At 50.3% G+C, this 12,837-nt stretch overlaps 1 protein-coding gene across 1 annotated transcript in view; it reads right to left on the reverse strand.

Annotated features, from left to right (window-relative positions):
- SPTB (spectrin beta, erythrocytic) overlaps nt 1-12,837 on the reverse strand; it is a 126,748-nt gene that overhangs the window by 24,089 nt on the left and 89,822 nt on the right. Inside the window, exons 20-28 of the mRNA XM_004370951.2 lie at nt 12,021-12,167; nt 10,106-10,369; nt 9,510-9,716; nt 8,943-9,032; nt 4,512-4,790; nt 3,945-4,075; nt 2,768-2,972; nt 1,921-2,295; nt 126-370 (exon numbers count right to left, since the gene is read on the reverse strand). Of these exons, the coding sequence (XP_004371008.1) occupies nt 126-370; nt 1,921-2,295; nt 2,768-2,972; nt 3,945-4,075; nt 4,512-4,790; nt 8,943-9,032; nt 9,510-9,716; nt 10,106-10,369; nt 12,021-12,167 (1,943 nt within the window). The remainder of the gene's footprint in view (nt 1-125; nt 371-1,920; nt 2,296-2,767; nt 2,973-3,944; nt 4,076-4,511; nt 4,791-8,942; nt 9,033-9,509; nt 9,717-10,105; nt 10,370-12,020; nt 12,168-12,837) is intronic.

Consider the following 12,837-nt stretch of genomic DNA (forward strand, 5'->3'; position numbering starts at 1 on the left):
CCATGTACCCCACTATCCAGGACTGTCCCTCCAGGGAGGTGTCCCAGTATAGAGCCCTAGTCTGTCCCAATCGTTCTGGGATAACATGGCCAAGGAATGGAGCTGCCTGGAGGATACTCCCTTACCTGGGCTTTTCCAGGGTATCGATCTGCCGGATGATGCTCTCCATCCAGGACAGGAGGTCACGGACCATGCTGAAGAAGCGGAATTTGTCGGCCGTGTCCACCAGCTGAGTCCGGCGCCCAGCACAGGCATCAAGCAGTGCCTGCCAAGCAGCAGACACCTCCTGCTCCTTATCCTGGATAAGGGTGACATGTTCCCCAGCATACACTGCCTGCAGTTGAGTGGCCATGTCCTGGAACTGCTGTACCTGTGGTTGGACAAAACTAGACATTGTTCCCCAGACAGAGACATCTCGGGCCTAGGATGGGCAAGGCATCTGTCTTCTCTTGGCCTCCCTCTCCAGGACACGGCCGAAAGGCCAGATCTTCAGCCTACCACCAGTGGCTGCTGTGGGAGAGGGCTCCTTGCCTTGGCACCCCTGCCTACCCAACGTGGTCTTTGAGCTTTGATGAGGATTTAGAAGACAGGGGGACTCTATGCTCTCAGATCTCAGAAGGGATAATAACAAAAGTAACTATGTACCAGTCACCATTCTAAGCACTTTCTATTTATTAGCTCTTCATCTTTACAACAACTCAATGAAATAGATACTATTATTATCCCTGTTTTTCAGATGAGGAAAATGAGGCACAGGAAGGTTCAATGACTTGCCCAAGGTCAATCACACTAGTAAAGGGGTACAGCTGGGTTTGACTATGCTCCTGAGTCAATGTTCTTAACCACTATGCATGCCACTTCTCCAAGAAAGGTGCTGGGCCAATTCCCCTGTTTGAGAATGGCGCCAGGGACAACAAAACCCCACTCCTGAGTCAGTCTCCTGAAGTATGAGACCTCAGTGGGGCCAAACTTGTCTCAGGCACCACCTCCACCTCACACCAAATGCTGCCCCCTTCCACCATGCCCCCCACCCCCAGGGCACAACAGCTGCACACCCGGGCCCACCTCTAGCTGGAGGACAGATCCCCAAGATGTCCCCCATCTGGGTGAACCAGGGGCCCAACCCACCTTGATCCTTGATTCCTGAACCCCAGCTCACTTGTCCCTACTCCATGAAAGCCTGATGAGCTCTTGGCAGCTAGGGCCCCTCAGCAGCTGCGATCCCTTACCTGTGAGTTTTCTAGGACACCAAGCCCTGTGGATCCTTAGGGATTTGCAGAGGTGCCTTGTGGGGTACCCTAGTGACGGGGGAGGGGATCTAAGCAGCAGATCTTGGGCCCTCTAGCTCTGATGTGGAAAGGCAAATAGCCTGGTAGTTAAAGAGCATGGAGTCTATATAGCCAGACTGCCAGGGTTTGAATCCCAGCTCCACCACTTCTTATCTGTGTGAACTCGGGGAACTTAACCTCTCTCTGCCTCACCTTCCTCATCTATAAAGTGCAGATAATATTAGCACCTACCTCAGAGGATGGCTATGAGTACTCAGTGACTACATATATTGTTTATGACAGCACCTAACACCAGAAATGTGCTATATATGTGTTAGCTGATAATATTGTTGTACAACCAGAGAAACTGAATTTTGATGTATCTTACGCATTGGGTTTTTGTGAGGATTCAGTTTGAAAAACTACTTTTGAAGCTAAAGAATGTCTGAAACCCACTGCTCTGCTCCCTGCCTTGCTGCCCTGAGCTGGAGTCTCTCTGAGGTGGTGGAATGCGCTGGTGCCCACTCTAGAGGGGAAAGGCTGAAGCCAGGTAGGCCCCCAACACCCTGGGCCCCTGTGGGAAGTTGGCCGTGTGGAAGCTGTGGAAGCAGGTGGCCTGGAGCCTGTGGGAGGCAGCAATGGGGACAGGCACCTGATCACCCAGCAGTTGGAGCTCTCGCTCGAAGGCGGTGTGCACCCGGTGGAAGGACTCAGCGGTGCTGGCGTCCAGCCCCACATCCTCAGGCAGCTCGCGATGCTTCTCATCTATGAGGCCCAGAATCTCGTTGCCCATGTAAAAGTAGTGGTGCTGCTTGTAAGAGGCCTTCAATAGCTGCTCGCGCGTTTGGATGAGTTCCTGCAGGTCCGCCCACATCTCATTCAGCTCATCCTTCCACTCAGCGATAGTGGCCGCCTCACTGTGGCCCATGTCGATGAGCCGCTCGATAAAGGCATTCACGTAGTCCATCCGTTCCTTCCCGATTGTCTTAGTCTCCTGGGCGAAGTCTTTGATCTTGTCCCGGAGTAGCTGGACATGGGGTAGACAGAAAGGTGGTTACCAGGGCCTAGGAGCACTTGAGGTCATCCCACTCTCGCTGTAGACCTTCCTAGGTGGCAGCCACAGCCGCCCAATGTGCTCAGGGTAGGCCTAAAATGTAATCGTCACTCTCACACTGGGATGTAACTGTATTTCTGTGCCACCTTTTGCAACTGGCAGGGTGTTGTATGTGTCTGGAACAATGGCTGGCTTGTACCTATTGCACTGAAAAAATCAAACCAGTTGCTGTTGAGTCGATTCCAACTCACGGCGACCCCATGTGTCTCAGAGTAGAACTGCACTCCATAGGGTTTTCAAGGCTGTGACCTTTCTTTTGAGGTGCCTCTGAGTGGGTGTGAACCACTAACCTTTCTGTTAGTAGTCAAGCACTTAACTGTACCACCCAGGACTACATCTACTGCAGTAGAGGAAGAAAAATAAGGCTGTAGCTGTGACTACTCACAGTAATGTGGTCAAAGTCTTGCCCCATTTCTGCAGAAGATGCAACCTCCTCCCTTTCCCCAATCCACTGCTCCAAGTCATCTTTCTCCCTCTTCAGCTGGTACAGGTGGTACTTGTTCTCCAGCTCCCGCCTGCGTTCCTCTGCCATGTCCTTCAGCCCCGCGTACTTCTTGTCCACTTGCCCCTGAAGTCTGATGATCTGCTCCCTGGAATTCAAACCAAGGAAAAAATCATTGGCAATGGAATTGAGAGCCCAAATAAGACAGCTCAGAGGCACCAGCATGCTCCTCTCCCCAGCCGGTGGCAGGGACAGGTGGAAAGTGAAGCATAGGAGAAATGGGAGTGACTTTTCCTGGGGAAGAGTTGGGGAGAGAAGGCTGGTGTTCCTCCTTCTGTTCAAATTCATGGCTTAGACCGTGATGCCTCAGGGGATGACAGAAATGTGTCCCTCCTGGAGTTGGTGCCCCTTGCCTCTGCCCTCACTCTGGGAAGCCCACAGAGACAAATGCAAGTGGTGAGCTGCTTCTTTATTCTTCCAAGGAGGTTGACGGAGCAGTGCTGTCTAAGAACAGGGCTCTGGAACAGGGGCCCTGCTTAGCTCTCTAGGGAAGTACAAGCAATGCCGTGGGGCTCAGTCCTTGTGGTTCCTTGGGAGATGTTCAGGGTGGCTGCTGAGTACCCACACCTGTGGGTGCCCTAACGGCAGCTGATGGCGGGGGAGTGACTGGGAGACAGCCTGAGGTGTCTGGCCTGATGGGCTCCATTTATGCAGAATTCAATTAACTGAAAAGTTAGATGAGTATGTTTTCCACCTTATGATTTTCACTGTATAATAATTCTGCTGAGACACTGTGACACCTCAAGTACCTTCTGGACCATAAAAAGAAACGCAAAATTTCATGGTCTCTTATATAGTCTAACTTTTCAAGAGATTGGAGTTCTCAGTTAACCAAGAGGGTAGTTTTGCTGTTCCATTCTCTGATCTTGTTGCAAACCAGGCCTTAGTCTGCCCAGCTTGAAGTTACTTGCACAAAACCAAGGCATAAAATGGAATCATGCCAATCAATAGTCCAGAAAGTAGTTTTCTCAAACTGCTGACCTAAATGGATATTGGTTGGAGGGGCCTGTGGCCTGACACCCATGACCTGGGACAAATTGTCCCAGGAGGCGGCACGCACCCCTCAGGGTGGCCTGCAGACAGCAGACTCCGGGCCCGGCTGGCCAGCTGCTTGATGTTCCTGCCATACTCCTCCACCGTGCGCTGCTGCCGCAAATGCCGCTTAAGCATCACAATGGCGCCCTCTTCATCCTAGGAGGCAGCAGACATGTCAGCGGGTGGAAGATCAGACTGGCCCAGGCTCCCTTTGGGAGGAAGTTACATGAAAGCTTCGTATGCTATCCCAGCTTTTAGAGATTCCCTCTCCTCACCTCTCACGCCCTCCACAACAGTATACCGGTACAGACTCCACTGCACAAAAAAGGGAAGAACCCTTGGGATAGAGCAAATCTAAGTTGGCCAATGCAACACCCAACTGCAGTATGTGCATTGTGGGGGTGTTCTCAAGGAGGTGGGACGTCCTATGAAGGCTGAACCAAGGGGGAGCTGGGAGACTTTTTGGGTTCCCTGTACACAGCCCTCCCCTAGCCCTCAGACTTGCCCTCCTGCACTTAGAAGAATTTCACTGACTGCCCACCCGCAGCTGCCCCTCTGGCCAGCGCCCCTGCTGGCACCCTGTGCGGCAGACCTCAGGCATCTCCCTGGAGATGACGTAGAGCCCCTGCTCGGTGATCCAGGCCTCGGCCTCGCCCGCATCCAGGTAGTACTGCTGGGCCTCACTGGCGTCCTGCAGGTGCTGCAGGCGCCTGGCTACTGCCTCCAGCAGCGTGTTCCACGAGCCCTGCAGGTGCTCTAGGCGCTCCTCAATGTCCTGGCAGTCGATCTCAGCCGCCTCTACCAGCTGGTGGCCTCTCTGCAGCACGTCCTCGATCCGCGGCCCGTGGCCCAGGATCTCGTTCTGCAGCATCTGCAGCCGGAGAGGAAGGGCTCAGAGGCAGGGCCTTCCTACCCACCAGCCCTCCTCACTGCAGGGAGGCCGCCCTCTCCATCTCACAGAAGCAAAACCAGAGCAGGTGACGATGACCACGGGCGGGGCACCGTGCTGAGCACTTCACAAGCAGCCTCCGCTTTAACCCCCACTTAGCCTCATGAGTATGTGAAAACTGCACAACAGTTACATTACTTGTGGAAGTAAAGCTGGCAGCGAGTGGCAGAACTGGGACTTGAACACAGCTCTGCCTGATTCCAAAGCCTGTGCTCTAGTTTGCCACCTGTTTTTCCTCTACTCGGGCACGGCTTGATTTTTTATGTGTACATATGAGAGGAAAGGAGAAATAATTTCAAAATGGCCTCTTGCGATCTTATTTTAGCAGCTTTTGCTCCATATAAAAGCACAGTAGACAACTGCCTCATGTGGAGAGTTTGGCTTTTTTCCTCCATTTTTATTTCTCACATCTTGCAGAGATGTATTCTGTGTGTATTGTTTCCTGTTTGAGCCTGTGGTCACCCAAGTGGCATTTTCCTCCCACTCTGTGAGTGGGTCACTTCTTTCTTCAGGAGGCCCTGACACACGTGCTACTCTCATTCTGGATCCTAGAGGCCCAAGGCTAGTTGCTTCTTATGTGTGGACGCCTTATGCCTTGTGTCCTCCTTTCCTATAGTTTCCCCATGGGCTTTAAAAACTGTCTGGAGGGCAGGGCAAGGGCAGCACACATGGGCAGTACAGTCACTGCTAGTGCTTAAAGTATATATTAAATAACAATCTCTACGAGTCACCTAACCTGCTGACATGCATTTTTGCACTTTTTGCTCTGAATCTGAATTTTGACGGTGTCCTGTGGTCTCTGCAATTGTAGTTAAACAATCCAAGTTGTCACCTCCATCTGCCTCTTCACTTTCCCTGAGATCTTATGACCTCTGCAGGGTACCCTAAAAATGTGTTTCTCTCAGGACTTCGAACCGGTTCGTTCCATTTCAAACCCTGGCTGAGAATTTGCATTTCTACCAAGTTCCCAGGCGAAGCTGGTTAGGGACTGTCAAGGATTGAACTGTGTCCCCCCAAAACATGTATGAACTTGGCTGGGACATGATTCTCAGTGGTTTGGCAGTTATGTAATGATGTAACTTGGCAGTTACGTAATGATGTAATCATTCCCCATGATGCGATCTGATGTGATCAGCTAATCAGTTGTAAGGGGATTACTCAGGTCACAGCCCTGATGTGCTGTAAGGGGTGTGGCCTGCATCACTTTTTATCTTACAAGAGATAAAAGGAGAGAGAGTCAAGCATACAGTAGAGGACTTCCTGCCACTAAGAGAGAAGAGCTGGGAGTGGAGTGCATTATTTAGACCCAGGGTCCCTGTGCTGAGAAACAACTAGACCCAGGTGAAGATTAATGACAAGGACCTTCCCCCCAGAGCTGACAGAGAGAGAAAGACTTCCCCTAGAGCTGGCACCCTGAATTTGGACTTCTAGCCTCCTAAACTGTGAGAGAATAAATGTGTTTGTTAAAGCCATCCACTTGTGGTATTTCTGTTATAACAGCACTAGAAAACTATGACAGGGACCAATTCTGAGAACCACCAGTATAGCAGTGTTTCTCAAAATTTATTATACATAAGAATCACCCGGGGATCTTGTTAAAATGTAGATTCTGGTTCAGTATATCTGGAGTGGAAATGCAAATTCTCAGCAGGGGTTCGAACTGGACTGAACCAGTTCTAAGCCTTGGTTTCTCTCTCTCTTTTTAAGCAATTATTTCCTAGTCTCCTGTGAAATGTGCTTATTTAGGATTTTTTCTTCCCTGACTTTATTCATTCAAAAAATATTTATTAAGTTCCTTTCTATGTGCCAGACCCTGCTCTGAGTTCTGGGAACAATATGGAAATAAGATAAGCCAAACCCCTCCCCTCATGAAGCTTATACTCTAGCAGAGGAAACAGACGATAAGCATGTAAATAAGTGAATAAACGTAGATGACAGGTCTATAAGGAAAACACAACAATGGGGTGGAGACTGTCTGCCCAGGTGTGGTGGTGGCTACTCTAGCTAGAGGAGTCAGGCCCTTCTGAGAAAGATGACATTTGAGTGGTGAGAGGGAGGCAACCACACAAAGGTCTGGGAGATCAGTATATCCAGGCAAGAGGGAAGAGCAAGTGCAAAGGCCCTGGCATAGAAACTAGCCTGGCCTGTCTGAGGACCAGAATAGTTGGAATACTATGAAGGAGGGTGAAAGTGATAAGAGATGAGATTTAGTAGTAGGGGCCAGATCAGGCAGGAAAGTGGTTCCTAGCCCTGGTTGCACATTGAATAATTTGTGACTCTTTCAAGCATGCACACATACACACACACACACACACACACACACACACACACACACACACACACAGAGTCAGGGCCCTACCCCCAGATCTGAGGTGGGACCTGGGCATTAATATGTCTAAAAGTTCCCCAAGTGGTTCTAAAGTACAGCCAGCATTGAGAACCATTGCTACAGCACCTTGCAGGATTTGATTCTAATTGCAATGGAGAGCCATTAGAGTAGTGGTTCTCAAAGTGTGGTCCCCAACCAGCAACATCAGCATCACCTAGGATCTTGTTAGAAATGCAAGTTCTTAGGCACCACCCGTGGTTCAGTAGATCTCAGGTGGAGTCTAGCCAATTGTGTTTTACCAAGCCCTCTGATGACTCCGATGCCCACTAAAGTTTGAGAAACACTGCAAGAGGAGGTTTTAGGTGAGGAAATGTTATCAGCTGACTTATGCTTTAGCCAGGCTAGTCTAAAATAGTCTTTACTAGGGTAGCCAGGTAGCCATGCTTTCCCCTGATTGCCTTTCCCTTCTTGGCTACAAGACTCACATCCATATTTGTTTTGCCCTATTACTAAAATACCCACCTCCAGCTAGGGATGTTAACAACCTTTTGGCATAACACACACGAAGCTGGACAGAGGCAAAAGTCTCTAGTGTTGGAAAGGTCTGTGGGACTCATTTTATGGTTGAGGAAACTGACGCCCCGAGGGTACTATCTTTTACATGGCTCCCTCCTTTAACTGAAGGTTGTGGTGTTAACTGAACCCCTACTTCTATCACCCTCTAGCCCATGTCCTGGTCTGTCACACCATTGATCACCGTCCCTGACTAGATCATGTCAATTGGAAGCAAAGGGTCTGAGGGAGCTTTCAATTAAACCTCTTTGAAAAAAATTCAGGCCCTTTGCTGGGCTCGAGGTGGGAAGTGCTGTCTGCTGTGACCTTTTTTCCCTCAGGAGCTATAATACCGACTGGCACACATTGTTCTCCTCTGGGCCCTCAGTCCCCAGGATCTCCTTCCTCATGGCTGGGGCTGCCCCCACTTCCTGGCCCAGAGACAAGACCAGGAAGGAGGAGGGACTCTAGGCCCAAGAGAAGGGTCTTCAGCATGCCCCAGCTGATCATGTAGGCACTGTGACCCCACACAGCTGGCCTGCTTTGAGGATGCTGGCTCCCCCTGCAACCCTGACACAAGAGGAAGTGTTTGCATCTGCTTATTCCCAGATTCTGAGCAAAGCCTCGGAAGTTCCCACTCGGGCCTAAAAGAGAGCAGAGCAGCAGAGGGATGTCTGCTCCAAGGGCTCAGAGTCCAAGTTTAATGGCTTCCTAATATAGTTTGAGTCCACAAGGATCCTCACATGTCCAGAGAAATGGGACTTACTTACCCTGAGGGTACCTGGCATGCCAAGCTTAGCCCTAGAAGAGTGGCAAGGCCGTGTTGTGGGAGAGAAACCAGGGGTTATCGGCCACCTCTCAGCAAGGCCAGTGAGCACAGAAGCTGTGAAATCACGTCAATCCCCAGGCAGGCCTCCCAGCTCCTGCACTCACCCGTGCCCTATGGAGTCTGACTGCCCCCTCCTCCGCTCTGTGATCCTCTGAGGATTCTCTCTGCAATCACCGCCGCCTGCTCTTTCTGCTATGAGACTACAAACACTGTTTGGGAACCCACGACTAGCAACAAGAGCAGGAATCGGGAGAGATGTCTGATGTTGTTGGCCTTCTGCAGGTCAGGGCTGGGCTTTCCTCCCTGGGGCAGGGCAGGGCCAGGAGCAGGGCAAGGAGGGCTGGAAAGGTGAGGCAGGACTCACCTGGTTCTTCTTCATGAACAGCTGCACGGTTTGCAGATTAACGCCATAGTCGGTTGACTGGGCCAGAGGCAACCTCTCCTCCACCCAGAGCTGCAGAGACCAGGAGACCAGAAGGTAGAGTGATGGCTGATGGCCACCCTCTCCCAAGCACTCACTAGGGGCCAGACATAGCTTTGCCTGCAGTGTCTCCCTAGTTCCTCCCAACACCATCAGGGTTTTGCCCCCATTTTACAAATGTGGATATTTTGGTATTTTGACCCGTGGTTTCAAATAAGTTACTCCTGATCACACAGGGGGAAGGTAATGGAGTTGGATCTCAAACCAAGTCTGTCTAGCCCCAAAGTCCATGCTGTTAACCATCAATGTTAGTACATTACAGTGATTTACCACTCAAAAAGCATGGGTTTTACTCTTATATTTAATGTAATCATCCCAACAACCCTATGAGAAGGAAGTGAGATGACCAGACATCTGCTGCCAAGAATTGCTCTGGGTGGCAGCCAGCTACCCCTGATGGCGGCTGCCAGCTCAGCTGTGGGGGCTGAGGGGAGGCTGCAGCACACGCACCGTCTCATCCTCTAAGTCCCGGCTGATCTGCAGCTTGGCTCTAGATGATTCCAGCTGCTTCTTCCTCCTCCCCAGGGGCTCCAGAAGATCCAGGAACCGCTTCTCGATGCTCACGTCTGCATCCCCTGCCTCCTCTCCCAGCGAAGGCACCTGGGCAAACAGCTCCCCCAGCTCTTCCTTCCGCATATTCACTTGGTCCTCCACTCGCTGGGACACAAGGGGGATGGTGTCAGCACCAGCCTTGGCACCTGGGCAGCCCCTCCCTCTTCTTTACCTCCTGCATCCCACCCATTCTCTAAGGCCCAGTTGGAGCTCAGACTCCTGCAGGAAGTCTCCCTAGATGCCCACACTCATCATCCCCTCCTTTGCTGTCTGTCCTGTATTTCCCAAGCATCGTTTTATCAACCTATTTAGGACCTCTGTCCTACCCACTGGGAAGGGGTTGGAGATGGGTTATGAGCAGAGAGACATTTTTGCATGAAATGAAAGCAAGTCTCGTAAGAGGAACAGAAGAAGCACTTACTTCTGGGTTGTGGATTTGCTCCCCAAGAGCCCTTCTAGCTCTAACACTCTGAGTCTACAACCCCTTCACATGCCTTCAGTTTTGCCAACATCCGGTTGACGCTGGTCAGGTCCTTGCCCGGGTCATCCAACCGCAACTGGTCTTCCATGGCACTGATCCACTTGTTGAGGTCGGCATGGGTCTGTGAGCGCAGATCAGAGCTCCGGGCAGTCGAGAGTTGTTGGGTCTTCTTCTGTGTGGTGTCCTGCAGCTCATCCCAGAGCTGGTGCAAGTCTTCTAGCCTCTGGGTCACAGTGGCCGCGAACTGGGGCTTCTCTTCCATCAGCTGCTTTCCTTCCTGTGTGGGCAAGGAGGAGAGCTCACTCTCGGAGGGCCGAGGCGGTCTTGGTCAGCTCTGCTCCATGTGGTTGCAAGGGGCTACCCCGAGGGGAGGTCACTAAGGCAAAGTATCTACTAGAACTCAGGTGAGGCTCAACTGAAAGACCCTATGAACCCAGAGTTACTTGCAGTAGAAGGGGAGGCAGGAAGAGCCGTGTTTGAGGCAAATGACTCAAGGAGTCTGCAGTATAAGGAGCTGGCAGACAAGTGTCCCAAACCAAACCAAACCCACTGCCACTGAGTCGATATGAGACAAGGGTCAGCTGGTACTAAAAAAATCCACCCAGGTGTACTCAGCATGGAAACCTCCCTCTCTTGCTCATCTTTCCACACGTTGTACACTAAATTTTGGTGATCTCTAAAGTTGCCTTATCTGGTTTTCTCCTGTGTAAATGTATATTTTGGGGTGAGTAAAGTTTGATAAGAGGAGCCCTGGAGGTGTAGTGGTTAAAGCAATCGGGTGCTAACCTAAAGGTCAGCAGTTCGAACCCACCAGCTGCTCCATGGAAGAAAGATATGGTGATCTGCTTCCGTAAAGATTTCAGCCTTGGAAACCCTATGGAACAGTTCTACCCTGTCCTATAGAGTTGCTATAAGTTGGAATCAACTCGACGGCAACCGATTGGGTTTGGTTTTGGTAATGTGTGACATGACATGGGCCTAGGAATATATGTTAATACTAATGGTTAATATTTAATTATCAAGGACCCTGGTGGCATAGTGGTTAAGAGTTTGGCTGCTAATCAAAAAGTTGGCAGTTTCAATCTACCAGGCACTCCTTGGAAACCCGACAGAGCAGTTCTACTCTGTCCTATAGGGTTGCTATGAGTCGGAATCAACTCGACAGCAATGGGTTTGGTTTATTTTTTTTGGTTTATTCTAAGCACTTTATACGTTTTAAGGTACTTAATGCTCACAACTTCATCAGGTAGGTACTATTATTACCCCCCTTTTTATAGATGAAGAAACTGAGACTCAAAGAGGATAAGGGGCCAGATAGTCTGGCTCAAGAGTTTGCACTTTTAACTATGTGACATGGCCTCATATGGGCGCTGTGCCTGCTCTTTCACGGACAACCACAGAGAGAAGGAACACAGGTGCATGATTCCCAGGTCTAACTCCAGCCACATTTTGACTTGTGCCACCAGGAAACTTTATTAAAGAGGGGGGTCTTAGCTCCCCATCTATGAGGGGTGTGCATGACCATTCTCTTGTGATTCTGCCCATCCAAATGGTGAGGGTCAGTGGTTCCCCAGGATAACTCTGGTCGTCTCAAGTATTCCCCTGCCACTGGGCAGGACAATGATGGGGGCCTGGTGAGGACAATGAAAGGCAAACTGAGATAATTGCTGTTTTGGCCTTAGACCCTGAAGCTCTAGCTAGGTGTCCTCAGTGTCCTGGACTGTCCCCAGACTCAGGTCCTGCACTGAGTCACTAATTCTGACCAGGCTTAACAAGACTGGATATATCAGGAGCTCTGAAACTTTAATTACTATTTAGAGGCATTCTATACTCTCCAGCAAGCTTCAGGACGGTGTCTACACCCTGGGTGAAGCCCCATTCAGGCACCATATCTGAGCAGAGAGCCCACCACCACTTCCTTTACTTACTGCATCAGTGTTCTCTAGCCACCCTTGGTGGGAAGCCAACTCTGCCACAAATGCCTGGTGCTTCAGCCATTTATTGTGAAGGTTTCGCAACTCATCAAAGGAGATATCCTGAGATGTCAGCAGCTTGTCATTGATCCAGAGAGTGAGCTGTGGGCAGAAGGAGTGGGTCCAATCATTCCTGAGCGTATATTTTGACCAGACTCAGGACAGGACCTGCTGTCCACCCCTGGCTGCAGAAAAAGGCCTCATGACTTAGTAAGCTGAGGGGAGGAAGCTTGAGCACAGTAGAGTACTAATCCCCAACTCAGGATTCCCAAATCCCAGCACAGGCAACTTAACCCTCGTTGTTCCAGGGCTAAATTACGGGCGCTGATGTGTCTTCCCCACTAGAGTGTGTGCCGTGTGAGATCAGGGATATTTTATTCTCTCTCCATATTTCCAGGACCTAGGACAGGGCCTGACATATTGCAGGAACTCAGTAAATGTTTACCAGATGGATAAATAAATCTGTTCATCGGCAGTAGGTTTAGAAGTCATTAACAAACACAGAGAAAATGTTATCTGAGGAAAAAGCCAAGGACAGATCCTATAATTAACAATGAAGAAAGACTGTGATGACCATTCAATGTTTCCAAGATGTCCTGGCATGCTGCCAAGCCTTGTTTGTGCCAAGGGCAGAGGTAGGTGGAAACAAAGTTGTTTGGGCTAAGAGGAAAGGGGTAGGAAGATGAGAGCAAGAAAGCAATCAGGGAAAGCCCCATTCCACACAGGAAGTACTATTGGTGGAAGGGCCTAGGAGTGCAGGTTAAACACTTTC

Source organism: Trichechus manatus, unplaced genomic scaffold (genome assembly GCF_000243295.1).
Source record: "Trichechus manatus latirostris isolate Lorelei unplaced genomic scaffold, TriManLat1.0 scaffold00010, whole genome shotgun sequence".
Taxonomy (NCBI): domain Eukaryota; kingdom Metazoa; phylum Chordata; class Mammalia; order Sirenia; family Trichechidae; genus Trichechus; species Trichechus manatus.